Source organism: Prinia subflava, chromosome 2, assembly GCF_021018805.1.
Source record: "Prinia subflava isolate CZ2003 ecotype Zambia chromosome 2, Cam_Psub_1.2, whole genome shotgun sequence".
In the NCBI taxonomy this organism is placed as follows: Eukaryota; Metazoa; Chordata; class Aves; order Passeriformes; family Cisticolidae; genus Prinia; species Prinia subflava.
In genome coordinates, this window is record NC_086248.1 from 40,713,546 (window position 1) to 40,741,074 (window position 27,529).

General features: G+C 43.8%; 1 protein-coding gene across 1 annotated transcript; it reads right to left on the bottom strand.

The window, feature by feature from the left end:
• FAXC (failed axon connections homolog, metaxin like GST domain containing) lies at positions 1-27,529 on the bottom strand. The gene is made up of 6 exons (XM_063389695.1): positions 27,077-27,529; positions 26,493-26,628; positions 21,250-21,446; positions 13,884-14,101; positions 8,214-8,330; positions 1-6,642 (listed from the first exon to the last, which is right to left on the bottom strand). Exons 1-6 carry the CDS (start codon positions 27,343-27,345, stop codon positions 6,359-6,361), a joined length of 1,221 nt encoding a protein of 406 aa, XP_063245765.1. The 5' UTR covers positions 27,346-27,529; the 3' UTR covers positions 1-6,358.

A 27,529-nucleotide genomic window follows, 5' to 3' on the forward strand; every position in this document is an offset into this window, starting at 1 on the left:
TATTTTAGATCCATGAGTTATAATTTACACACCAATGACATACAGCATAAAGACAAAATATACAGATCTTCATATATTTGTACATTGATCAACACAGTGCACAATTTAAAGTTATGTTACAATTAAGTGTACAATTTTAAATATGGCTTTATAAACTAGTAATAACAGTGCTAAAACGATGTATGTCTTGTGTAGTTCATAGACAAACAACATAATGCAGCTACAGCATCAGAGTCCCCACTTAGAAATGTGTTGCTTCATTCTGTTAAACCTTGTACACTGCAGCCAGCTGGATATATCCCTTGCCCATACACATCTACATATACTTTATTCTTGCTGGATTGCACACCCCTGTCTTTGGGACTTGCATTCTTCAAGTATCCTGAAAAATAAAAACCTGTACATTTAAGGTAAGATAAGTCAGAAGAACAAATTAAGAAGTGAGGGAAGAACACACACAATCATAGTGTCAGTGAAAATACCAATGTGACCAGTGCAGCCGAAAAAAGTACTTTTTTTAGGGAGCTTAAAAAAGAACAACAGTCACATCTTATTTGCCTTACTGTCCCCAATAAAGCAAAATTTTTCCCAAGTATAATTAAACAGGAAAGAGAGAAGTGGTAAATTCGGGGTCACTTGGAAGCTCTGTTGGAAACTCCGGCACCGCTGAAGCAAATGGCACTTTTGTCAACGACTTCAAAGTGAAGCGGGATTTTATTTATTCCACAAAACTTGAATGCCTTTTGGAAGCATATGTTTCAGCTTTAGCTTGTTGAGCTGAATGTGTAAATCATTACATGAAATCCCACAAACCTTTTTACACTGAAGTCTGACCAAAAGCCCGTAATGATCTACTTAGCCTTGAAAAACCTGGGAGTGTTGCAACCAGGACACAGAACTAAGAGTTTAACATTGTAGTGACAGGCAGTATTTTCAGTGACTGGCATTCCTGTGCTGTACACAGACTAAAATGTTCCAAATTGCTCAGAGAGCTGCAGAAACCTCTGCTAAGGAGTATTTCACACTGGGCCACCTCCACAGGGAATGAACACAGAAGAAGCCCTCCCCAATGGCCACCAAAGAGAGGACTGCCCCAAACCACTGAGACGGAGCTGATTCATGTTGCAACCCTTCTCTCCACCAAGGCAAAGCTGTGAAGACTGGGCTCACTGGCCTGAAAATTAAATGCACACTCGTGGTGCAGGGGAACACCCCCTCTCCACAGGACACCAGCTCAACACGACAGCCCACGTTCACCAACAGGCTCAAAGCTCTGCTCACTGCCAATGCTCACGCCCCAACAGACCCCTGTCTCTGCAGCTCAGCCACAGGATGACAGCAGGCTGATGCCTCATAGGAGCCACAGCTACCAAAATGAGCCCCTGCACAGTCTACCCAGCACTAAGGAATACCCAAGGCACAGCATACATGGATGGCACATAGCACTGATCAACTGCTGAAAGCCACTGCAGCCATTCAGAGTTACCTCTAGTCCTCTGGTTCCGTGGGATTGAACAGCACAGCCTGCGTGCTCCCCCAGATCACAGCACTGAGATGTATGGGCATGGCTCACACCTATGGGTACCCATTTCCATATCCCAGCTACTGGACCATCCAACTTAATTCTGCATTTAGAGGGCATAATTTGTTTTATTAGTATCATATGCCTGAATCATAATTTTGAGGTATTTGGGGAGGTTAGGAGGGTTAGGCCAAACAGCTACTTGTCAAAAAACAGATTCAAATTCTTACTCAAACATCTAAGGACAAGACCCACTTGAATTCATCCCCTGCCACAGAAATTTCACTTGGTGAGCTGCCCTGCATAAATCTGCACATAACACGCTTTTTCCAGCAGGCAATATTTTGTAAGGCTTAGCATCTGACAGATACAGGCCTTTCAAGGAAAACAGTATGAAACTGTCATGATTACTTGAGCAGACATCACTGACAAAAGCAAATTTGTGCCTGAACTGTTGCTGCAGAAATATTTCAGGCAGTATTTTTTCAAAGAGAATATAGATCTGGAGGGACATTGCCAAGGTTTTAAAGATCAAAATGTGTTACTTGCAGTGCTATAATTGGATGGAAACAGTCCTCCAGATCTGAAACATCAGGTTCAGTTTGGTTTTTAAATCAAACACCACATTTGCAGGATTTCTGTAGGACCTATACATCCCAGCGCCTGTTTCCCCCACTCGGTAACAGTGAGCTCTGCTGACAGAGCCAATGAGACCGACAGGGGTAAACAAATCTCTTCTGACATGACAGAGTGTCACACAGTCAAACACTGCAATTCACATAAAAAAACCCAACAGACTGCTTCAAACCTAACTCCACTGGAAATACAGGGCTCGCTTTGAACTCCCATTTGGCAAATGAGGGGCAGACCAATTACTCATTCTTTTAAAGCAGCACTATGGAAATACAAAGGCAGTACCCAGCCTTTGGCAGTATGTAAGGTAAAGTAACCAGGAGGAGCAGTGCTGTCTCCTCACCAGGATATGGGTTCATGCTGCAGCTCATAAGCAGAGCAGGTATCCCACCCATCCACTGGAACAGTGGCATGAGCCAGGCCACAGGTACAGCCCGAGTCCTCCTGCAGGGACTCACCACTTGGACACCCCCTGTATCCACCGTCCTCTTCTCCACTGCCTTGTCTAATGTCCATCCAAGGGCTCCCCTGCCCTACCTTGAGAGGGGCTGGACAGTGCACAGGAGCCTCAAGAGTTTCCTCCTGCCAGTACCTTGCACCAGCATCTACCCAAACTGGGCCAGGGCTGTGGCTGCTACCAGGTGTGGTGCTGGCACCTGTGACGCTCTCAGAGACATCACTGACATGCGACTCTCGTATCAAGGGCCCCATAACCCTTCCTAACATCAACCCACAGTGAGTTTCTGGCTGTGGCAGAGGGATCCCCAGCCAGGGAAAAGCCTTATGTGGTCTGTGTGACCTCAGACATGATGTCCTGGCGTCCACCAGCCTCCAGCTCCTGGCAGAAGCCACTGTCCCAGCTCACCTGCAGGGCAGCTGGCAATCCACAGCTGTCCCAGGTTCCACGGCTGCAGAGACAGCTGCTGACCCCCAGCCCCGCCAGCAGCACCGTCAGGACCTCCAGCATCCCGACAATGGACTCACTCACAATTCTGATTGGTGAGGGAGGGAAAAAAGAAAAAGGAAAAAAAATCCCAAAGGAAATAAAGATGCTCTCTAACTATTTTAGTACTGTACAGCCCCTCAGCAAAAATATTAAAAATAGATATGATGGAATGGGAAAAAAAAAAAAAGACTGCAGGACTAAGAAAACATTGTTTTTTTAGCAAAATTTTGAAAGTCAAAAAAAATAGTTCCCTTTTTAAGGAAACACATCTTTTTTTTTCCCATGCAAACCAAAATAAATGAACACTTCTTAATTTATTTTTTAAACTTTTTGTTTGTTTGTTCCCCACAACAATTTACCAAGACAGCTTTCAAAAGAAAATGCATGATTAAATCCTTTTAAAGAGGTCTGACCATCCTTTAATGGTCTTTTAATGACTGGGATTCATCTGCTGCAAGCACATCTTACAATGCTTAACAAATGGAGAAAGCACAGCCTTCAAACATGCATCAGTAAATGAGTGAGAACACCTCCCTCAGATTTTCCAACACCCTAATGATTTTAAATAGGAGCTTTTTGATGCAGATTCCTTTTATTCAGAATATCAATGCCTACATTTCTGCAGATAAAATCTCTCCTGACTTGGCCATGGAGTTACTCTGCATTTCAGGCCATCACCTCTGCCCTTTCAAGCCCAAGACTTATCTTCTTGTGCCCTATTTCTTGTGCTTAGTTTCCTGAGAAGGGTCCCAAGTAACCCAGATGATACCCTCCTCCTTGGTTTTGGTTCCCTTTGCAAATGATACTTGCCCACAACCTTGACTGGAACAGGCTCCAAGGACATGCATAGGGAACTGTGGAAACAGATGTGAATTCACACCAAACTTGGTCAGCTCTCACTGCAGTGGCTCCCATGCATGAACAGACCTGGGGCCTCAGTGCAGACAACGGTGTCCCTGCTTTCAAAGCCATGGCTAACACCATGTTTCCCCAGAGCAGGCACTTTCCTCTGCAGAAGGCACTCCAGCATGCCAGGGAGCAAGCTATTGTTTCAGTTCTGGAGTTATTTCAAGCTCCAGACTCACTACAAGAACCAACAATTAACATCCTAAAGCAGTTGTCTGCCCTATCTGCTCCTAGAACATTTGGTACAAACAACACATTATAAAAATTTTGCTGAGGGATCCTGATTCATCTAACTGTAAATCACTGAGAAAGTTGTAATTAAAACAGGCCACCAACAAAGTCTGCAGTCAAATACCCAATTTTATATGCATATTTAAAAACACAGCAGCTCAGTATGTTTGATATGCTCTCTCTCTACTAAAATCAACTGATCATGGCCAAGCAACACTGAAGTACATGCTTAACTTCAAAGCTGTGAGTAAATCCAATGGATTTATTATCATCTCTAACCTGCATTTAGGGAGACATGAACATGAAGCATGTCAGAACCTGTGATATCATTCTGAGATCCAGAGCCACAGATGTGCTAGCAAAGGCAACTTAAATTCACTTCTGGTCATGCTTTCAGTATCTGCATTTCCCCACACACACGGCAGTGCTGAGGGAACTGTCCCATCTCACCTCCTCCCATGCATCAGCTTTAGGGACTGTGCACTGCAAGCCAGCACAGCACCCCCTGAAGCACCTTCCTGGGCAGCTAGAAAGCGTTCAATTGCCCGGGCCAACATCTTGCAACTACGCAGCATCCCATGCCTACTAATATCTCAAACTGCTTTGTAACCTTCATGGGTTTGCTATGTCTGTTGGTAAAGAACACGAAGCACCCACTGCTGAGACACACCAGACTTATAGCAGCAAACCCCATTAGCCTTGCCTAGAAATAACAGACAGCAGCCATGGGCAGGGAGTAAAAACATAATAATAATTCAAAAACACAGAAGAAATTTGACAAACACACATTCCAGATGAGTTAACACTGACATCTCCCTCTGCATAAACATATTCTAGAGTAGTCATTTCAGCCTTCACCAAAGAACAAGAAATACTAACCAACTCCTTTCTGTAGAAATATGTTTTCCTCCATCCTTCCCTGACTGTCTACAAAAGAACTGGGAGCAGTTCTTTCCTGCAGATCCTGTAATATATGCATCCAAAGTACAGGTAGCTATCAAATAAAATTCCCCTGAAACTTCACCAAATCACAGAACTTTTTAGGTTGGAAAAGACCTTTGAGATCACTAAGTCCAAGTGTTAACCCAGCACTACCAAGTCCACCACCAAACAATGTCCTTCAAGTGCCACATCTATGTGGCTTTTAGATACCTCCAGGGGTGGTGACTGGGCAGCCTGTTGCAATGCTTGACAACCCTTTCAGTGAAGTTTTTCCCAATATCCAATCCAAATCTCCCCTGGCGCACCTTGAGGCCATTTCCCTTATCCTAGATCCTATCACCTGGGAGAAGAGACCAAGCCCCACCTTGCTACACCCTCCTTTCAGGCAGTTTTGTAGAGCAATAGGGTCTCTCCTGAGACTCCTTTTCTCCAGGCTGAACACCCCCAGCTCCCTCAGCTGCTCCTCACACGACTTGTGTTCCAGTTCCTTCCACCAGTTTCACTGTCCTTCTCTGGACATGCTCCAGCACCTCAATGACTTTCTTGTAGTGAAGGGCCTGGAACAGAACACAGGAGCCAGGGTGCAGCCTCACCAGTGCTGAGACAGGGAGACAATCACTGCCCTGCTCCTGCTGGCCACACTACTGCTGATACAGGCCAGGGTGCTGCATGAATCTGATGCACCTCAGCACACCACTGCCTTAAGTAGAGATGGCAGTCAACCAACACTGCCAGGGCCTTCGCATTACAGTATCAATCATTTTCTTCCATGGAAGAAAGCTGTGCCAGTCATATCTCTTCCATTTTTGTCCTCAACTCGCTGCTGTAAAGATAAGATAACAGCGCAAACCAGTTGTGACAAATGCTCCACTTCCCAGAAGTTCGTCCCACTTGGATGGGGGATCTGGTTTTGAACATGAACAAAAATAGATTTAAAGGTCCTGCTGCCCTCTAGACCTCCATTTTGCCCACGTGTGTTTTAAATGTGTTTACCTTGGTCCACCTGAACAATTACACAAAACGAAATATGGTTGAAATAGTCCAAGCAGTATGTGACAGCTGAATCAAGCACAATGGTCTCTTCCAAAGTGGTATAAACCTCTTCCTGACCTGAAGGAGAAAACAAATCAGTGATCCCAAGAAACAACTCATCTGCACAGTGGGAGACACTTGTACTATCACTTGCATTGTTCATGATCTCTGTACTCATCCATGTCCACATCTGAGTCAAACAGAGAGTGTCCAGTGTAATCTGTGTCAGGGGTTTGGGAAATACTGTTCCCTTCCTCGTCAAATGTTTCTGTCCTTGAATAAAAACTGAAGTCCCGCAAAGGGGAGTAAGTTTTGCTTGCTTCGCTGCTTTCCTCAGATTCATACAGAGTGTTGTCATCATCATGGTGCCATTCTGGCCAGAATTTCCTCCTTATTCTTTCACAATACATAGCAAGGTTAATCAGTTCACCTGCAACGCAACACAACAAACTTCAGTAAATATATCCAGCCAATAATGCTCTAACTCACCTGATGATGCAAAAACACATTAGCTGTGTTTGGAAACAAACTGCATAGGGCCTTTCCAAAGAAATTTCAAAATTCCAAGATGCCATCAATCCTCTCAGCAGCTCTGTTTCTAACTTTAATGTAACCACATATAACAAGAAGGATTATGCAGACATAAACACAAATGCATGTTCACACAAAATAAGTATCCCAAATTCAACCTCTACAGAAAGAAATCAAGACAAAACACTAACACTGTAAGGTTTTTGTAGTAGAACTTTTTGCTTGATTGCAAACACCTGGTTCCTGAAGACAGAATTTGATCTTACAGATGGCACAATCTGCTTATTAAACACAGTGAATGTGGGGTTCTCACCACCAGATGGCAGCGTTGACTGCAACATAAATTCACATTTAATATGGCCACTGGCTCACTCCTACTGCTTCCAGCCTTAGTGTCTTATGCCTTGTTCATAAGTACATGTATGCTTACAAAATGAATTGTAAAACACTCAAAGAAGAGAGAAATAACAGCATATTGAAGGGGAGGTTCATCTAAAACCTGTACTCATGACAGCATAAGTAGGTTGACATACACAGAGAATCAACCACATTGGCTGGGTATTTCAATCTATTATCTTCCATTTATTTTCATTAGAGACAAACTAATTCAACAAGCATAGCAATCCTTCTAGACAGCCATGAGCCCTTGAGAATTTCATCCATGATGCCCCAGACATCAAGAGGTAGAACTGCACAGCCAATATTTATATCCTCATCTCAAGTACTCATTATCTGAGGAAACAAGTAAGTCTGTGCCTCTTAACCACAGGTTTAGCAGAGCTCTCTTGCACAGAGTAGGTCAACAGGTCAGATTCATTCCTTTTACGCTCTTTTACATCCTTTCCCTCCTTAGCACTTCCCATTTTTCATGATGTGTGGTTTTACTATGAAAAGGGATGCAAAGATACTTTAACATCTATATGTCCCCACAAAAAAGAACCAAACCAAAAAACAACCCTCTGTGGAGAGGAGGGATATGTTGGTTTCCAATTAATGCAAAAGCAAAGTGACTCCAAAGCCAAGCTGCATTTCTTCCCTGTCTGGCATCTTCAAGAACAGCAAAGGCTGTGATTTCAGTTATACAACAGCACTTGCAGTTCTGCTATCAAGGAAAGTACTCAGCTCAGCAGAATTTGGCTAATGGCTGTTCTTCTGTTTTCTCATACTTTACCCAGCATTCACTCCTTAGAGGCTTTAAGGCTTTGCCATATTGAACAGGAAAAAGATCAAGAAATAAATAATACAGATTTTTACAGAAATAAAAGCAATGACTGTGTAGAATATTGAAGAGAAAACAAAAAAAATAAGAGAAAACAACATTACAGGATATATATGCTACATTTGAAGGCAAGAACAGTCTGCTGAAGTACTGCAGTCTTCAAAATGTCCTTCCAAGGTACTCAAAGTTTAAACACAGAAAAAAAAAAGCCACCAAGAGCTTTTAATCAGAGATCACTTAAGCTTTCTTACCTTTGATTAGTCTCTCTGGTCGAGTCCCTGGTAATGTCCACATTGCCTGTGCCAGATGTCCAAAGACAGTGGCATCAACAGTGGAAACAGTTGATCCCATAATGTACTTCTTGTCACCTGTAAATGGAACAGCAAATATTTCTTGACTGGATGTCACTTTTCCCCAAATTAAAAAAAAAAAGTTCCACCTTTAGTATATTTTACTGAAATAATTCCAATTAAAAGTTCACTTGTTCAAAGACAGGGATTCCAAAGCTGTTTCTAGGGTTCAACAGGTGAAATCCATTACTGAAGCTTCCCCTGTGCTCAAGACTTCTATAACCAGGCAATTACAAAGCCACCACTGGGCAAGCAACCTCCTCTGCTCCTCATAGCTGGCAGTGCTCACACACTGTACTCGTGCTGCATTTAAAACCTGCTCTGCAGCTACAAGATGCCTGAAAACACCATTTTTGCCTTGGTGCAATCCCAAAACTGCTCAACCATGATTCAAAATCATGAACTTGCTGAAAGAAGCTGGTCACCCTTTACGTCTCATTCATGTAGATCCAGTTTCAATTTACTCATCCAATCAGCTGGAAAAAAGAAAAGTCACATCCACAGCTTTCCTCTCTCCCTACTGATTAGTTCAGGATGAAATGGATGCACCTGCAGTGACTGCTCAGAAATAACCTGCATCTCTAGGAAGAGGACAAAGCCACAGGCAGGAGTGGACAGGCCCTCTCACACACCACCACTGCAGTGCCCTCACCCTCACTGACCCCTGACAGGTAGAAATCAAATAGAGGCATGTCAGGCATGCAGGCACCAAGAGAAAGAGCAGCCCTTTGGGACTGGCCTGGTGCAGCAGAGGGACATGTCTGCTCCTCACAGCAGTTCTGCTTACCTCTCTGGGCACCCCAATGTCATGATGGTCCTAAACGGCCACCACGGCACAAACAGATGGTTAACTAACTCATCTAACTAAGAAAGGGAAGAAAAAAATATGTTTCAAAGACACTGTTTGCAATAAAATATCCACCATAGCCTTGTTTTCCCATCACAGGCAGGAGACCTGGGACAAAAACCATACACAGAGCACACAGTGAAACATGCAGTATTGCAGAGGTCAGATTAGCTGGCTGCACTGTTCCTGCCTCGGCCCAAAGTGCTATAAACTTTGTGAAATGTGGTACCTAATTGAATTCTCAAAATCCAGTTATCCCCAGGACATATATATCCATTTCCCCGGGACATTCTTCTGAGCTGCCTGTAATTCAGCAGGTTATTCAATGTTAGGTTTATTGAGCAAGTCCAGAGGAACTGTCCAGTGTAAAATGCATCAAATTCCACCACACAGTGCAAGGAATGCTGCCAATCCCCTGCACAAGAGCACAGCAAAACAGTGCTCAGGAATAGCCAGTAACAATAACCTTCTCTGGCCTGTCAGATGACATTTGAACATGCAGTTAACTCTCCCCAGCTCTTCCACAGTCCCATCAATTTATTGTTTGCAAATTCTGTACAGGGTAAATGTTGTGTCTTTTTGGTATTTATCTGACACCTAAGCACTCATCCATCTCAAACACAGCTCAAAAACTGGTCCCTGAACCACAGTTATGTGCCAGCACTAGGAATTTAGCACCATACAACTGGGTCTGGAAATTCAATCCATAGTGATCTTGTGCTGGGAGAAAACTGTCATTTCCATCTTGTTACAACTACAGCAGGCTCTGAGTGAGGGCTAAACCATCCCACACTCTGGTTCCCCAGGCACAACACCCCACACCTTCAGGCGCACTGAAACGAAGGGCAAGAGGAGAAAATAAAACTGCCCGATCAGAAAGCTCCAAATCTGGTTTTAAGTCATGCTGCACCACAAAATACAGCATCTGTGCACATTTTCTCCCACCTTTTCCAATCTGTTCTCAAAATTTCCAGTGCAACTTCGGTCCAGAAGACTTTCTGATAGACCAGGTATCTCTGTGTCTGTTTTTAGGCAAGATGACCCAGTGTCTGTCACATCCAAGCTGTCGTAGCACTGATCATCTCAAACACCTCTCTGCATCCCCTGTCTAATCCAACAGAAATTAAATTACCTGGTCACACTGGACTTGGATCAACTTTGTACTGCCCAGGAATTTGAGAGTACACAACCCCACTGTTTACAAATGCATGCACCACAGGATTCCAAAGCAGCTTCTTCAACAGTGGGTCAAGAAACCCCAGCAAGAAGCAGGTCTGTGGGACACAGACCTGAACCCTCCCACAGAGGCAGGTACAGCACCTGCAGGCTGCTACAGGACACTTAACTAACTTCAGAGGCTCACATCCAGGTTAGTCCAACCTCTGAGTTTCCAGCACTGAGCACCCCTGCCCTCCCCAAAGTATCAAATGCTTTTCAAGATCTACTTCACTTCACTTCCCTGCTCAAGACCCCCATCTACCAAAGAGCCTGAGAGGCAGACAGCTGGGAGGGCACCAACAGATTTATGGTCATTCACTTGCCTCTTCTAAACAATTACCAAAATGTGTATTTTTATATGTTGCTAATTCATGTGCTCATTCCCCACACTTTCTAACACTATTACCAGGCAGTAGGAAACTACTACAACACAAGGAAATTACATTTGTGGTTTAAAGACTGCAGGACAGAGAGAAAGGTGATACCAATGGGACAGGCTGATTTATCACAGTGGGATTACTTCCAATTTTCAGGTTTATAATATCTGGAGGAGCCTGTCAGGGAAGTGGATATAAGGGAGATAAAAAAATTATTCTCAGAAATAAATTTTTTTTAAAAAGCAACAACGATGTGATAATGTCAAAATTAATGTCATAAGAACTGGCAGCTGCAAAGTTATCATTCTCTGGAAGCAGCACCTAAAATTAAAAGTTACTCTTCTTCCCATGTGAATGGTCCCTATTAAAAAAGGGGAGCACTAATCTGATATTCCTGATGGCTGACAGCTACAGTTTGGTACGTGCAGCTATTCTGCACCATAGGCATCATTTTTAAGCTCTTAAGATAACAAAATCCCAACGGCTTTCTCTTCTGGGAAAACACTTGCCTACATATATACGGAGGGAAATCTCACAAAGATTGTGCAGGCAGTAAGCTGACTTGCCTGCCTTCTCCTTCCCCCTTTGAAACAGGGGAGCCTCTGGTCAGGCTGGAAGTCTTCATCCCACCTCCTGGCCCCATTCCAGGATACTACCTGGAGGCCGCACTTACTAAATCCAACCATAAATGGATGGCTGGAGAAAACATGAGCATACTAATGTAAATGAAAATTAAGGCAATTACAGAGAAATAGACAAACTCACCAACAATCAAAAGGGAAAACACAATGATTCATGTAACTGCACACTGACTAGTCTGACATCTGTTTCAGAGGGGAAGATGAAAACAATGGACAATATTCAGCTGGTAATGTAATAAAATAACAGGAATACAGCAAATGCCCATCACGGCTTTTTGAAGTACACAGGCACATTCTCAAAAATCTGGAATTAAGAAGAAAAACTCTGCTGCTAACATATGTATAATACAATTAAAATTTTGATATAGTAAAGAAATGCTTGAGGATTTCCAGTGTATTTTCTACAAAAGCCAGAGACTGATTATAGCATTTACCTTCCCAGGGAAGGAAGGCACCCAGGAAGGGAGAAAGAAGTAGGAAGAGTATCTGTCTGCAGGCTAGAATTGAACAAATTCTCTTAAACTCTTAAAACAAGTCCAATTTTGAACAGATTTAGATAGTGACTAACATCCGTCAGCAAAACATGGTGGCACCTCCACCTGCTGAAATCTCATAATTAAAACTGGAAGGCTTTTAGAAAGCCATCCCCAAGTCAGCAAAAAGGCACAGGCCTCAAAACAGCAGTCAAGCAGTCTGATCCACAGAGATCGGTCTAGATGATTAAATGATCCCTTTGAACTTGAAATCTTACAAATCTGAGTCCAGAGAAATAAGCAAATCAAGATACTTTTACAGGTACTAAGGCACACATTTTAGTTTTCTCTTGAAGGTTCTGTCTGCTCTTGGCAGACAGGGATGACTATAGCACAGACATATGCACTGCCACTCCTTTCAGTCTGACAGTTGTCTAGCCAGAACCAGGGGGCTTTGCTGAGCTGCTAAGTCACAGACAGATTTTGCTCCGGCTCCTGTCCCAACCCCACTCTGCCTTGGGATGAGCATGGAGCCATGCAGTACCAATCTCAAAACTACAGCATCCGTAGTCCCACAGAGAAGAGCACCTGGAGATGGTCACAGCTCTTCAGCAGGTATGACCAGATCTCCTCTTCTAAAATGAACTGCTCCCTCCCTTCCTCCATCTCAAAAAAAAGGGACCTCTTCATCTCCAAACAACAGATTTTCCCTGAAGAGGCCCTAGAATAGATAATTGCTTCTGTTAACAAACAAAACGCAGCATAAGGAAGTGCTGTCAAAAGAGGAGCTGTCAACAAATCTTCCCCTTCCCCGTTGTGTCCATGCACGTCATGGGTTTTTTTCCACCTTGTTCCCAATCCAGCAACTCAACAGGTTTGTTTCAGAAAACAAAGTTACACAAAATTTTACATCTGGGTCCACTGCAAATACCTTCCTTTCCAGAACAGCTTGGAAGTCCAGAAGCATGTTTTTTCCTTCACTTTCTTAACAAGCACTCAGCTTCTGCCTTCTGCTGGGCTCTCCCCAGCTTGTTCCTTTCATCCACTCCACACTTGTCTCTTTGGAGCATGTGCAGTGGGTCCTCCCTCTGGAGCACAGGGCAGGGAGGCATCCTTCTGTCCTCCACTCAGCCACCTCTTTAAAGCAATTGTTACAGGCAACAACACACAGGTACCATCTCTCTTGGTTTCTCTCTTGGTTTCTCACATAAGAAATACACAAGCTCAAGGAAAGTGACAACCCGCACCAAAGCAATTCCTCAAAATTTTCACAGATGCACATAATGCTAAGCTCTCAGTGGAGCAGAAGGCAAGAAGCACAGTGCAAAACAGTTCCAGAGCATACTTCAATCCAAGCCACACAACAGCAATGAGGTTCATGTAATTCTAGCTAAGTGAAGTCAACCTGAAGACTAACTGTATGGGATCCACCCAAGACAACCAAGAATCTTAAACACACCTATTTTGACAGCACAGAACCATCTCCTACTGGGAGCTTTGAATAAAGCTGCTGACACCAACCAAACACAACAAAGTTCAGCTCATTAAAATAACATCTGCAAAGGGTTTTCAAATGGCAGCCTCATAACAATCTGTCAAACAGCCACAAATAAAAAACAGGAAAGGCAATACAACCAGGAAATAAAAATGACACACACTAGCCCCAAAAAAGCTATAAATAAGAGGTTTCATTTGCAGAACTAAACACTACATTTTCCTAATATCATATTGCTAAATGCTCTTCCAAAACAGCAGGCCATGTTTTGCTACTCTACATACAAATACTGTACTCAGAGAGGGAAACCTCTTACGGCTCTAGACACACTATTTGGAAGCAAACAGTGGGGTAAGAAACTGTGTCTCTGCCAGAGCAAGGAAGGCACTAAATGACAGCCTCTAGCTTCTGCCAAAGTGAGTTGATTTGTGTGATCAAGCTGTCAGGAAGTACTGGAGGTCAATTCCACCCTGTGGAGAGAGGGGCTGTGAACAGAGCACCATAGCTCGCTGTACCTTACCCAGGAGGCCTGCCAGAGTCCGCATGTCCTTCTCCATCAGCGTGTACATCTCCTCCTCCGAGAAGCGCCCGATGCCGTGACCGTACATCTCCCGCTTCACGATTCCCTTGGTCAGATGGCAAAAGATCCACTTCAGCAAGTCGCTGAAGGGGCCAAAAAGCGAAACCATCTTTTGTGTCTCATGAAGATTTTCCACCCATTGGCAATAAGCTAAAGTCCTAGAAGGAGGCAGAAACAAGTTATAGCAGTGTGATCCCCAGAGAGCCCAACACCACTCCACAGAGGCTCGCAGAGAGGTCAGGCAGGTGAGCACTCACTGCCCTGATGGAGAGGTGGCTTCCATAAACAGCACACTCTGAGGAAACTCGAGTGCCAGCAGAGCTAACCCCCTTTACAGTACTTAGGCAGACTGCCCAGTGCTTATTCTTTCATTAGATCATGACTCACTTCAGGAGAAAACAAGATTTGTGTTGAAACATGAAGTAAAAGCTGCAGAATTCTGCTAAACTCATGTAATGAAACGGAGTGCCAAACAGATTTATTAGCTGAAGATGACTCACTGCACAGACCTGGGCAAAACAAAAAAAACAGCCCCCTAAAAAATCAATCTTTCTCACCAACCTTTCTCCTTTCTATACTGCTGACACTTAGACAAGCAGTAACTTTGCTCCAACATAAATACTGAAGCAGTAATTTTTCAAAAGATTTCTCTTCTACTTGAAAACTAAGAATAACACATTCTTTTAAAAATAAAATATAAAAAATTAAGAGGTAGTGGTTATTGGGCTGGTTTTCTCCTGTACTTTTTCCTGTCTTCAAAATGCTGATTTCATGAGAGAGAGATTTCTAAAGGACTCTGCTGCCTTCCATCCTTTATTGAAAGGCAAATAATATTATTTTAAAATGTGTTTTTATAAAAATTTGTCTCATCAGCTTAAATTTTTGTTTCCCACATGTTTTTGGTCTTTATTAATATTATAGGCAAACATATCTTGATTTGTTGCTCCAGAAACTTATGAAAAAAGAAACATTAACTTTTTTAAGATCCAGCATCTTCAGAAATTACAAATAAACCAAAAAGACCATATATGTGAACTTTTGTCATCAAGTTCAAGGATTGTTGGAAAAATGGCTTAAGACATCTCAAAGTAGGTAAGATAAACATAGGAAGCCTGCAGGATCTCAGAAACACTGGAAATTGATACGCATACTCCAATCCAAGCCATTCCAAGGCTTCATTGTTTTAGTTTGGAATATGACTTCCATTTTATCACTGTACATACTTCCAACCCCACATAATTTCCTTAGTGCTGATATGATTCACCTAATTCAAGAAAGGAAAGGAAAATAAAAAACAGTATCTCCTGGAGAACTCCTGTGACTTCTTTTGATAATGTACATTTTATCAAACTGACATCATCCACTGCAGTTCAATGCCTTCTGCTCTAACTGGTTTCACTGAAGTCAGTAACAGTGCGGTGTGTACAGGTTTTGCTTCAAATGTATAAACGGGGAAGAACAAAAATGCACCTGGCTCTGCTACTGATGGCTTTGACCCTCAACAGATTATTCCACAACCTCTGGCACTATATATAATTAAAACAAAAGCATCCTGTTGACATTGCACATGCACCAACACCACTTTTAGAACGGGGTGTTCTGCATAGTCCTGGTTTTCCAAACTTGATGGATGAACTCAAGTCATTGAGCAGGTTTCACCAATGCAAAGTCTGAATCAGAGAAAAATTCAGCAGAAGCACAGCAACACAGCAGGAATGTGAAACCACAAACACAGCAGTAAAAGTCTAGTGAAACTCCTAAAGCATTGACTTTGTCTGGAAGATGTGGGGTGAGACTGCCCTGTTCCAGGAACAACAGTAAAACAGGATTTAAGACAAATGGAAAGAAGGCTGGCCTGAAAGCATAAGGGCACTCTATGGAGCAGAATGTTGCAGAAGTCATGTTCCACTGGCCTGCCAAAGGACAAGGTCTCTTCGGCACGTACAGCTCTGACTAGAAAAAAGTCTTGATGTGAACACCAGGAAATAACTACAATACTATGAATTGGGTTGGAAGGGACCTTAAAAATCATCTACTTCCAACTAGATGTCCACTGCAGGGATGCTTACTCCGTGGGCAGGGATATTACCCATGAGATCAGGCTGCTCAGGGTCCCATCCAGCCTGGCCTTGAGCACTTCCCGGGATAGGGCATCCACAATTTTCTGGGCAACTTATGCCTCACCATCCTTCAATTAAAGAACTTCTTTTTAACATCTAATTTACATCTCTCCACTTTAAAACTCTTCTCCCTTGTCCTATCACTATCTACCCATATAAAAAGTCATTCTCCATCTTTTTTATATGCCCTGTTTAAGTACAAGAAGGCCACAACAAGGTGTCCCTGGATCCTTCTGTTCTCAATGCTGAACAACCTCAGCTCTCTTGGCCTGTCTTCACAGCAGAGGTGCTCCAGTCCCCTGATCATCTTTGCAGCTTCCTCTGGAGCTGCTCTAACAGGTCCAGATCTTTCTTATCCGTGGACTCCAGAGCTGGAAACAGGTAGGGTCTCACAAACACAGAGCAGAAGGGGAGAATCACCACCCTTGACTTCTCTTGATGCAGCCCAGGATGCCATCTCACACTGTCGGCTCATGTCCAGTCTTTTCATACACCAGAGTCCCCAAGTCCTTCTCCACAATCCTGTTCTGAATGAGTTCTTCTCCTAATCTCTAAGTTATTATTTATTATTTGAATAAGCTAAGAAGAACTTGATCTCTGAAAGCACTGCTCTGTCTTGCTGCAAAGACCCTCCTTCCCCAGGATGGACCTGACCTGCTTCAGCTGGCAACTCTGTAATACAATTTAGTTGCTTTAGGACAACAGGCCTGGCCTGGAGAACAAGAAAAAGAAGTCAAAACAAAACAGAAAAAGAACACAGGAACTCCACTGCAGCATTTTTTAAGTCACCCCAGTTGCACAAGAATAAACCTGACCCTATAGACATGCCATCATTACTGCTCACTCAAACCACACCAGTGAGCTGGCATCACACTATGAGTGATCAACCATGTCAAAAATTGTTTTTATTTCATAAAACAGAATGAACAAGGTTTCCCACAAAGCCAATTGGCCCATACTTTATCATAAAAATCCATTTCCCCAGAGCTCACTTGCTCTGACAGAGGTGGTCTCTGGGTCTGAAGAGGCAAAAATCAGATCAGGTGTTTAATGACCAGGGCAGCAATGGAGAACTACACAGGATTTAGGTAATCCTGCTTAGGCTAAACTGTCAAGCACAAATCTTAAGACATCTGCTTGTCCCTTTGAATGAGCACAATTGTTACATGTCTCAAATCTTAAATTTATATGGGCAATGAAGGCAGCTAAATAGACAATCACAGAGCTTACTTCCAAAATGTTATGGTTCTGAGTAGACAAAACAAGGAAAAAGTAAGCTTCAATTCAGGGAGAATTAAAAACACTTTTAAAACTGGCTTAACAAGCACTTTGTTATAAGAATTCTATTCAAGGGTTCATTAATTTGTGTTTTCTATCAAAATAGGCTTCTTAGTATTTAATTCCACCCATCACTCCTCTATTCAGACTGTATTAGTGCAGCTTTATCAATATTACGAATGGTTAGGAAATGCCAGAAATTGAGTAGTCTACATAATCTACTTCAGTACAGCACAACAATACATTTTACACTAAAGTATTCATGGGATGACATAATTATTTTAAATATTGGTCTGAACAGAGCATTTTGGGAAACATTACCATTCACATTTGTGCCAGCACATCTGTACAAATCTTAGAGTATCAGTAAAACAATAATGCATTAAAGAGCAATGCTGTGGAGGTGAAGTAAATACGAAGTCTAAATGTAACAGCAACTTTGGCCTCAATACGTAAATCAGGCAAGGAGATGAAGAAAGTGACTCATGAACAGCAACTTGCCTGATTATCCTTAAACTGTCTGAACTTCAAGGCACGGGGAAAGCATTCACAAGGATGTGAACAGGGGGTTATTTTTTCTATCTGAACCTGTGCAGACTAGAATTTCTTGATATACAAAAGGATTATAACAAATTCATTCCACAATCAGCTGGAGAAACACTACCTCCTATGCAACTACTCAAAGCAACTGGCTTTTAAGCCACCAGCTGCATTCAAGCCTCATCACTATTTGCAGTAGGAGAGACGCTGCCCTTAAAATTGCCTTGATGTATTTAAACATATTTACATTATAAAAGTACTTTAACATGTGGGACGTCTGAATACTGACCAAAGTCAGATTCATCTGTAATCTCATATCATGTTCTTCCTGTACTTCAAGCATTCATCCCATATGATGCTTGCTTTTTGAAAGACAAAGCAAGGAACAAGTCAAGTATATTTTTAAGTGTATATACACATACACACACATTTATAAATCACTACAGTTGTGTTTGACCATACAGCTCAACCAACCTAATGAGTTTGTCAGATTAAGCCGAATATTCAAGGCTTTATGCTCTCACTAAGCACATTAGTGTCACTGACCTAAGATCCACCTCCTGAGATCGAAGTGACAGAAAGCATCTCACAGTGACTGCTAGCCCTACGGGCACCAGGAGCTGCCTGGCCTGAATCCCAGCAGTATTGTCAAGCCCAGTATGGCAGTTCCAGAAAGAAGTGTGAATCAGACCTCTCTTAACCAGAGGCTGATCCCATAAATGTGCTGCAGTTACACCAAATCCCTGCGCATTCCCCAAAGGTGGCTGTGGGTGCCCCATTGGTTTCTGGAGGCCCATGGGTCACTGCAGGCAGCGGAGGTGACTCAGAGCAAGCCTACAGCAGATGACTGAGGTCAGTGTTGGATGCAGGACCTGGGGTGAGAGTCACAAAATTATTTCGTTTCCATCTCTTCACTGCTGGCTCGCCTCAACACCCATTCAGCTCAGAGGACTATTTTTTCTTTTGCCAACTAAACACAGCAAAAGCCTAATGGCTTACTGCATTCTCCAGGGACTGGCGCTCCAGCATCAGCTCTAAATCAATCTTGTGCATCTCAGAGACATGCTGTAACCCCAGCATGGAAATAGGCACACTCGCTTGTTGTCTTTCTGCCTGAGCCCTGCCAGATGCCACAGCCTGGGGCACAGAGATGGTGTCCAGACCTGACCTGAGGCTCTCAACAGCCCCACACTGCTCTCAGCTCCAGCCAGGGCAGTTGCTTCCACATGTAAGAGGCACTAACTGCTGATGAGCCACTGCCTTGGCAAAACGAAACATTTCTGGAGGAAATGCTGAGCACCGCAATTAGCTCCACCCAGAGACAGCACACCACAGGATGTATTTTTCTTCTTTGTCCAACAAATGTACTACAGTATTACTTATTTATGATGAAGCTACCTTGCATGCTGCTGGCAATGAAACAGTAGGAGTCACATTATGTATCCCTGCTTTGGAGGCTTGGTTTTATACTCCTTATTCTGCAGAAAAGCAATTATTGTTTCAAATTCCTCACCACGGGGCACGAGGACACCAAGAAAAAACCCTAAGCTTCTGGTGGGAAGTGGGCAGGTTCAGGGACAGATGTGAAGGGATCCCACAACCACAGATGCAACGCTGTCAAGGAGAAATATGGTCTACACAGTGAAAGCCTAATTTTACTCTGGTGTAAGTAGAGGATGGTCCAGGAATTACAGCAGTACAACTGCAACACCTCATGGCTCAGGCTTTGCCTGCTACAAGGAATCTGCAAGGTATAACCTCACCAACATATCAAGCCTCTGGTACAGCCAGAAGGGAATACAGTAAGACTTACAGTTGGATTTTTTAGTGCACTGCAGCAAAAATACATGCCTTAGAGGAACTCAGCTGTGTGACTGCCCAGGAAAGGCAACAGGGATACACAGCCAGGCATGCACAACTCTGTTCATGATGCAACTTTGTCCACCTGTTTTAATGCCTCCTTCTCTGGGCCAGTGCCTGAATTTGCAATACCTGTCTTCCACACTCACCTATGTCATGTCCAGCAGTGCCCAGCCAGCTCCAGGAAAGCCTGGACGGACGGACAACAGCTTCACAGAGGAAAGCACTTTGTAACTGAGACACAACAGCAGCATAAGCCTGCCATCAGTAATGATACATTTAATGCAGTTAAATCTATGAGCCATGGAACAACTGACACTAAGGCAAGGAGATGAAGCATTAGGGGACTAAAAGACTTCATCCTCCCTTTGGCAGCTGTAATAACTGAGGGTGGAAAAATGAAGCAAAACAAAGTTAATTTACAGGCTGCCTGTATCATGTTTGGGAGGCTATGACACTGCAGATGGGTATACTTGATGAAGGCCACACTTCTTGGAAGGCAGCAATTTAATTTCTAAACCAAATCACTTCAATCTGCTAATTACTGAGTGCTAAAATTGTCCTCAGGAGACACTACAAATTATTTTAACAACTTCATGTACACATATTGCTGCTGATCATCGATCAAAACGTGAAAGAAAAAGCAGGAAAATGCATTCAATTTAAAAATCACACATTGTTTTGAATAAAAAATGTGCAAATGCAAAACTTAGTGTAGCAAGGACTTAAATGCATATTAGAAAGTAAACTATTGGGAGAAAGCCTTGTGCCTGCTAAGGCAGCAAATGCAGCATCCAAGATGCATGTCCACCTGATGCCCCTACGCCCAAACTGGAAAGGGCACTTAAAAAGGACTGAAATGTAAAATACAGAGGAAATAACAGATATTATTTTCAAAGGTATCAGTAAAATGCAGAAAGTACCAGAAAGGTTCTATTTGTATTTTCCAATGATATACATACTTCAGTTTCTCGGATATTGTGACTAATACTGCACACTATCAATTGGCAGTATTGTCACCAATACATATCAACAGGAGTATCCTGTGTTACAGGAAAGGCAATCACTCACATGTAATTAAAATCAGTAAAAGTAAGAAAACAATATTCTGGGTTCACCACAAACACTGGACTCATTCCCCTACACCCCCCCAAACCACATATATAATCAGCCACCTTGATCTTTTGGTCTTTATTAACAAGGCTGCTCCTATACAGAAATCACACTGAACAGAGGAGCAGCCCACTGCTGCTTCCTTCTACAAAGCTGCAGTCCAAGGGCCTGACTTTACCTTGCTTACACAGCAAAACTTTTCAAGGGAATTATCCCTGGCTCATACCACCATACACATAAAGGAGCATCATTTTCCTTGGATGAAGAAAGTTGTGAAGTTAATAACTGAGTACCCAATATTTCTGCAAGAGAAAAGAAGCATTCGTGTCAAGGCCCAAGCTCAGGGACGCATCTGACAGCACAAGAACACAGCCAGCTTTGCCATGCAAGCTTACCAGTACAGGTGCTCCTCCACCATTTTGGTCACAGCTCTGGAAACAGCCCTTTCATGGGGACCAAGGTGTTTATTTAAATTCACTCCAAGTTTCTCTTCCAAAAAGTCAATAATGAACTCGGTGCCAGATACTTTCTTGTGATTGTATTCAATCCAAGGCATTTTCCCTTGAGGTGAAAGTTTTCCATCAAAATAGTTCTAAGGAAAAACAAAAAAAAAGCCCTTCAGGTTCTGTTTCAATGAGAATAAATATTTTTAAATAATTTTCTGTGTTTTTAAAGGAACAAATCCAACAAATCTTTTTTTTAATTAACACCCTAGAGTAGCAGTGGCTATTCAACCACAGCAGCAGCTTTATCCTACATAACAATTCAGATAAAATTATTTCCAGGCCTTGCAAGGAGTTCCATACCTTTATGCTGAATGTCATTTAAATTGTATTATTTATTATTTAGATACCTGGGTTATTTAAGGGTTGGAGATGCTCAGATCTCCCAGAAGATTTGGCTTGTTATTCTAAACAAGTTTTAAATCACAGGACTCACAACTAAATTCAGTTCCTGCACACATCTGCACATTTCATGTTAAAAATATTTAAAAAAAATAAACTCGCAGCCCAGCTCAGATGGCTGCATTACCTCCAAGGACAAACTGGGTCTCCCAAGAGCCCAGCACAGTAGAGCACAGCACTACTGCACTGCTGAATACTCCTATACCTGCTCAGCACAGCACTCACACAGAAGCGGCAATGTGATTTTCCCATGAAAAAGTGAATCACACAGATTAGAGAATTTCCATCTCGTGTAACAAGCATGAGAGGAAGTGCTGGCTGCCAAAACATGATCAGACATTTGCTTTCAATTCTCTTACTCCTGAAGGCAGAGACACAAGGCACAATCTTTCTTTTCCTGTAATTCCCATCCTCACATCCTGTTATTTAGTGAATGAAAACTCCTAGCACGGAAAGCTGAACAGTAAAGGCTCTGCACTCAGGCTCTGGCAGTCACCCCAAGCATTTCAGGACCTAGCTCCTAATTGCTGGAGGTTTAGGGTTTGCAGCTCTGGATTGATTTGTTTGGATCTCAAGTATTTATCCTTCCTGAATCCACTTAAGATGGATTAAGGTGCTCTGGCATCAAGGAGCATACACCAGAACACGCCTCCCCCTCAGTCTGAGAGCGCCAGCATCCTGGCTGCCACTCCAAATGCAGATGTGCAATGCACTAGGATCACGTAGCCATTCCCAAAGGTTCTTCCCTTCCAAATAAACACAAATGGGCAACACTTGCGGGAAACAGTGCCTTCTGGCTGTAGCCTCCTCCAGGGTTTGTGCCCAAACAAACAGCATGGTAGGGACACTGGATGGTTCCATGTCTCACCCACCACACCCCTGCGTGGGTGAATAAAGCACCTGAATCCCTCCCACCCGCACGTGTGGGTGACACGGGGGCCAACTCCACCACACAAGCTCTAAAGCTGCTGAACATCTGAAACTGAGAGCACTGTCCTGCCCTTCCACCTTATGAGACCTTTCCTTCACCAAAAATGGTCTTCCAGCACTGAAACTGACTGATACATTTCTATATTATTTCACTGTGACTTCACTACAGAAGCACAAGGTTTTCCTGGAAACACACAGCGTGTTTAGAAGATACTGAGCATTGCTGGCTTAATCTTCATTAAGCTCTTCCATTAAGATATTTCCCTTCTTCTCCATAACCACTGGTGGTTTGCAGAACCTACTGGACCTGAAGACGTGTTTATTACATCTTGCAATTACTGTAGTCCATACCATTTGCAACCCACAAAAAAACAAGTTGTTATTACTCAGCTTCTTCAAGCACATATATCTAATACAGATAAATACATTGCCTAAAAAGATTTTCATGTTTCATTACATATGGTTTATCAAACAAAACAGGAAATATCTTTTGGTGACCTTAGAAAACCTTCGTCTCTTGAGAAATCTGTTATACTGTTCTTGTATGCACTGTTCTCAAACAGACATTTTTAGGCTTGAAACCTCTGCATTCTTATGGCTGATACTAATTGCTATCAAATATTTATCAATTTTCCACTCAAAAATTATTCCAGCTGCTAAGCAGGAAAGAGCTATGGTATTACTAAAAACCAAACGCAAATCAAAAGAATATCCCTTTTCATTCACAGTACGTTAAGTGCCTGCAGAGCAACAATAACAATAGCTCAACAGAACCTCATTTATAAGGAATTTATAAAAAGAATGGTGCAAGGTATTTCTAGGGTAATTTTACAATACTATGCAGAAGAAATTAGATTTCATGTTTTCAATTGCTCCTGTTTATGATTTTACATTTACTCATGTCTTTTCTTAAGGAGGCTGCCATTTCCACAGACCTGGCATGAAAACAGCACATTCCTGCTGTGCTAATTATTTATCAGATTACATAAAGGCTCAGCTCTTCATATTCTTCAGGAAATCAAGGAATACCCAAAAGACCTTGATGAGCACACAGACGGGGCTCTTTCAAAGCAAGCTGTACCAAGAAAAGCATCAAAAATGTTTTGAAAACCCAGCTAGGGATTATGACAGCCCAGCTGGGGTGTGGCTGCCCAAATCATTTTTCATGGAAACTCACACACAGAGAGGCAGATCCCAGAAAACATAAGCACATGACAACAGCACATGTGCTGTGAGAAGTTCAGGTGAGAGTAAGGTAGGAATATGTCACTCCAACCCTCATGTGCCATTAAAGCATGTTGTATAACACAAAGCACAATACTCAAGAGTCTCATGCACTGCAATAAACACAAGGAATCAAAAGTGTAAAAGCAGCCTGAGCATCTCATTGTCTTCTCTTCACTCCATTTCATAACCCTCCCTTGAAAGCAGTCCCTCCCCAGCAAGGTGATGACCACAGCAGGTCTCCTGGGATGAGCACCAGCTGCCACCTGCAGTGCTCCTCCCTCACAGCCACTGCCAGTGTGCAGGGAAGCAAGGTGTTTCCTCCTGGATGTAGCCCCCTACACACCCACCCTGCTGCCTGCCAGGCAGCCATCGGATGCCTCTGTCACCTACAGCATCCTAACACAGTCATGAGGGAACAAAATAAAAGTCTATAGGCAGAGTGTAAGAAACTCCAGGCAAGAACAGTGCCCCCTTCAGCTCCCCTCCCACTAAATCCCACAGCAGCATCCATACTTTCCTCCATCTGGCAGAGCCCAATGCAGCACCATACTCCTGACACAAGGACAGAAACGACACCTGCTTCTTCCAGGAAAAAAGAGCTGTGTCCTCAGCTCATAAGCTCAGCTCCACCAAATTTACCTCTAAAACCCTTCAGAGGGTCACTATCCCCACAAGCACCTTAAGCCCATGGAAGCCATCATAGCTAAAAGCACCAACCTGGTATTCCCAGCACCCGCACGACGCATTCCTGCTCCTGCACAATGGCACACAGAGCATGTGGAGAACCAAGCTGAGTTAAAACCAAATAAACTAAAATGTCATGGCTCTAGCTAGGCCAGCTCTGCTCAGCCCGAGCTGCACAGAAAAGCATGTGCAGGAAGGGACAAGAGGAAGCAGCTGAAGGTACGAATGTTGATTTTGATGCTCTTGTCAGTTTAGTGTACCCACAGCTAGCGAGCAGGGACAGAGAGACATGCAACACCAAAAAGCAATGCTGACCTTCAGTACAACAAATAAAGAGGAGAGGATAACCCTCTGGAAATTCGTCTCTCCGAAAAGCTGTGTGATTTCTGACCAGCATGAGCTCTCTAAATGACTCCATCCTGAATCACACAAATGCTGTGTTATCTTTCAGAATTGACCATGTCCTGTCACAACCATCTTTAATAATGCAGCTTGCTTTAGCTACTCTCCATCAGAGCAAACATAACCACCACAAACCTTTGAATTTCATCAGCTGCCATTAGAAAGAAAACAGATCTCACCAAGAGTCATCCCCTCCATACAATTTCTACCCAAATTATTTTGATAAAAGCAATGTGTACAAAGCCCTCCTGCTCCAAGGACATGTTCAAGCTTCAGAATCTTGAAAGTTCCATAAACCTAAATGAGGAAAATATATGCCACAGGATGGAAGTCTTCCTCTCTAGTACTCCCAAGTATCTAATTCAAGTACCACTGAATTGTAAGAAAACATTAAACTCAGGCTTTTAAAGAATTAAGCAAAATGTACTTATTAGACTTTCTTTCTCTTCCAATGTAAAGGAGTTTAGTCACATATGAAGCTAAATATCAATGGTAAATGTGTCAAAAAAAGAGTTTTAATAGGGTAGGCTTTCCGCTGTACAACATTTGACTTATACAAAACATTCTTCCTAATACCTTGGTATGGAGTAAAATGCTAGACTTACATTACTTAAGAAAAACAGAGGTAGAACAAAAAAGGAAAAAAACCCCAAACATTTCTTCTACCTAAGGTCTTAGTTATATATATCATCACTATTTTTATCATCTTAAAGGCATTCAGTGCTTAACACACACAAAAGAAGAAAACCATCCCATGTCTCAAAGAGCCTGTGTGCTGTACAGCTTGCCAACACCACAAGATGTGTGCCACACTTGCAGCGTCCCAACTCGACCTCCATGCTAACAGGCATTGAGATTCAAGTGAGATTCAAGTGTCTGTTCTCACAGCTTTCATTCACTGGAGTAATTCAGGCTTCCCTGCAGGAAGATGGCATGGGATGCACCCAACCCCAATCAAGGAGCAATACTCATGACCTCTAAAAGCAATCCTGTCTCACTTCACTGGGGAGGAATCATGAGCCATGGGAGTTGAAGCAAAAGGTAAGCACTTCTCCCCGGGAAAGCTTCAGAGATAAGGCTTCCAGAAAAACAAGAACCTGCAGCTGTCTAACCTTGATGTCTTTAGCGAGGTGAAATTCAACGATCAAGCTGTGTTCTGCTTTAGTTTTGGGGTGTTATTTAGTATCATACAAACTCCAGACCATTCTCCCACTTCAGCATTTCCAGCCTAGTTAACTCTTAACATTGATTTAGCTTTGCCAGTTAAATCTACAGCTGTTCCAGATAATCTTATTCAAGCCATATATTTAAAGGTTATACACCAAATTTAATTGGAGACATAAAAGTGTTGGCATACCCACCTAGCTGTAGGTGTATGTTTGCATCTCCCTGGGTGAGACAGACTGGGTGCACGAGAGGCAGGATGCCTACGTGCCATTTCACGCAATTACAGAGAGCTGCAAGGCAAAGGCAAACTGCACCTACTGTACCTGGTAGGGTAAATCAGCCATCCTCAAGTATGTTTCCATTTTTAGGCAGAACGGGGATAAACTCGGAACGCCATTCCTAGGCCTTGAAAACTGATGCAGTATGATAGCATCTTTCGAATCGAGCTCTTCTTCTTTCCTGTAAAAAAAAAAAATAAATACAAAAATTAAAAAACACCGGCCAGGTGCGTGATACATCGGTGCATTAAATGAACAAAGGAGAAATCCCGGCCCTGGCAACACTCTCGTCAGCCCTTCAGGCGCTGCTGCAGGTTTTGGTTGCCCGGGGCCGGAGGCAGCGAGCGGGCCCAGCCCGGGCCACCTGTGGGGGCGAGCGCAGGGCCCGCCGCGGAGCCGCCTCCTGCGCTGCTGCAAAGGGCCAGTGGGGGAAAAACGGGGGAAGGGGAGAAAGGAAAGGTAAATGGCAAAAGCACGGTGAAGGAGAGACGCCAACCCGCCGGACCTCGCCAACCTGGCCCGGCAGGTGCAGGCGGCTCGGAGCGCCGCCTCGGCCCCGCGGGGAGCGCCCTTGTCTCGCAGCGCCGCAGCCCCGGCGCCGCAGCCGCCCGGCAGCCCCGCAGCCTCACCGTATGGCCAGCAGCTCGTGGAGCAGGTACGCAGCGGCGGCCAGCAGGGCTCCACCCGTCAGGTACAGCGTCTTCTTCCACCAGGAGTCGGAGCCCAGCGCCGCCATGGTGCCGCCGCCGCCCGACAGCGGGAAGGCGACGATCTCGCCCCCATAGAAGGCGGGCGGCGGCTCCTCGGGCCCCGCGCACCAGCCCAGAGACAGGCTGCGGTTGCGGCTCAGGTCCGCCACGCAGGAGCGCGGAGCCGCCAGGCCCACCCCCCACAGCATCCTGCGCCCGGCACCCGCATCCCCCGCCGCGGAGCCGCCGAGCCCCCCTGCCCTGCCCGGCCCTGCCCTGCTGCCCAGCCCGGTGCTGCCGGGCCCAGCCCGGCCCCGCGGCGGGGAAGGGCCGCGCCGCGCTGGGCGGCTCCGGCGGCTCCCTCGGCCGGCGCTGCGCGGCTGCGCGACCGGG

Excerpts from the sequence above, each read along its gene's own strand:
- FAXC (XM_063389695.1), bottom strand. The coding sequence starts at position 27,345 with ATGCTGTGGGGGGTGGGCCTGGCGGCTCCGCGCTCCTGCGTGGCGGAC. Across the intron at positions 21,447-26,492 it reads TGGCTGATTTACCCTACCAG|AACTATTTTGATGGAAAACT; the intron begins GTACAGTAGGTG and ends GTTTTTCCTTAG. Across the intron at positions 8,331-13,883 it reads GACTCTGGCAGGCCTCCTGG|GTGACAAGAAGTACATTATG; the intron begins GTAAGGTACAGC and ends TTCCATTTACAG.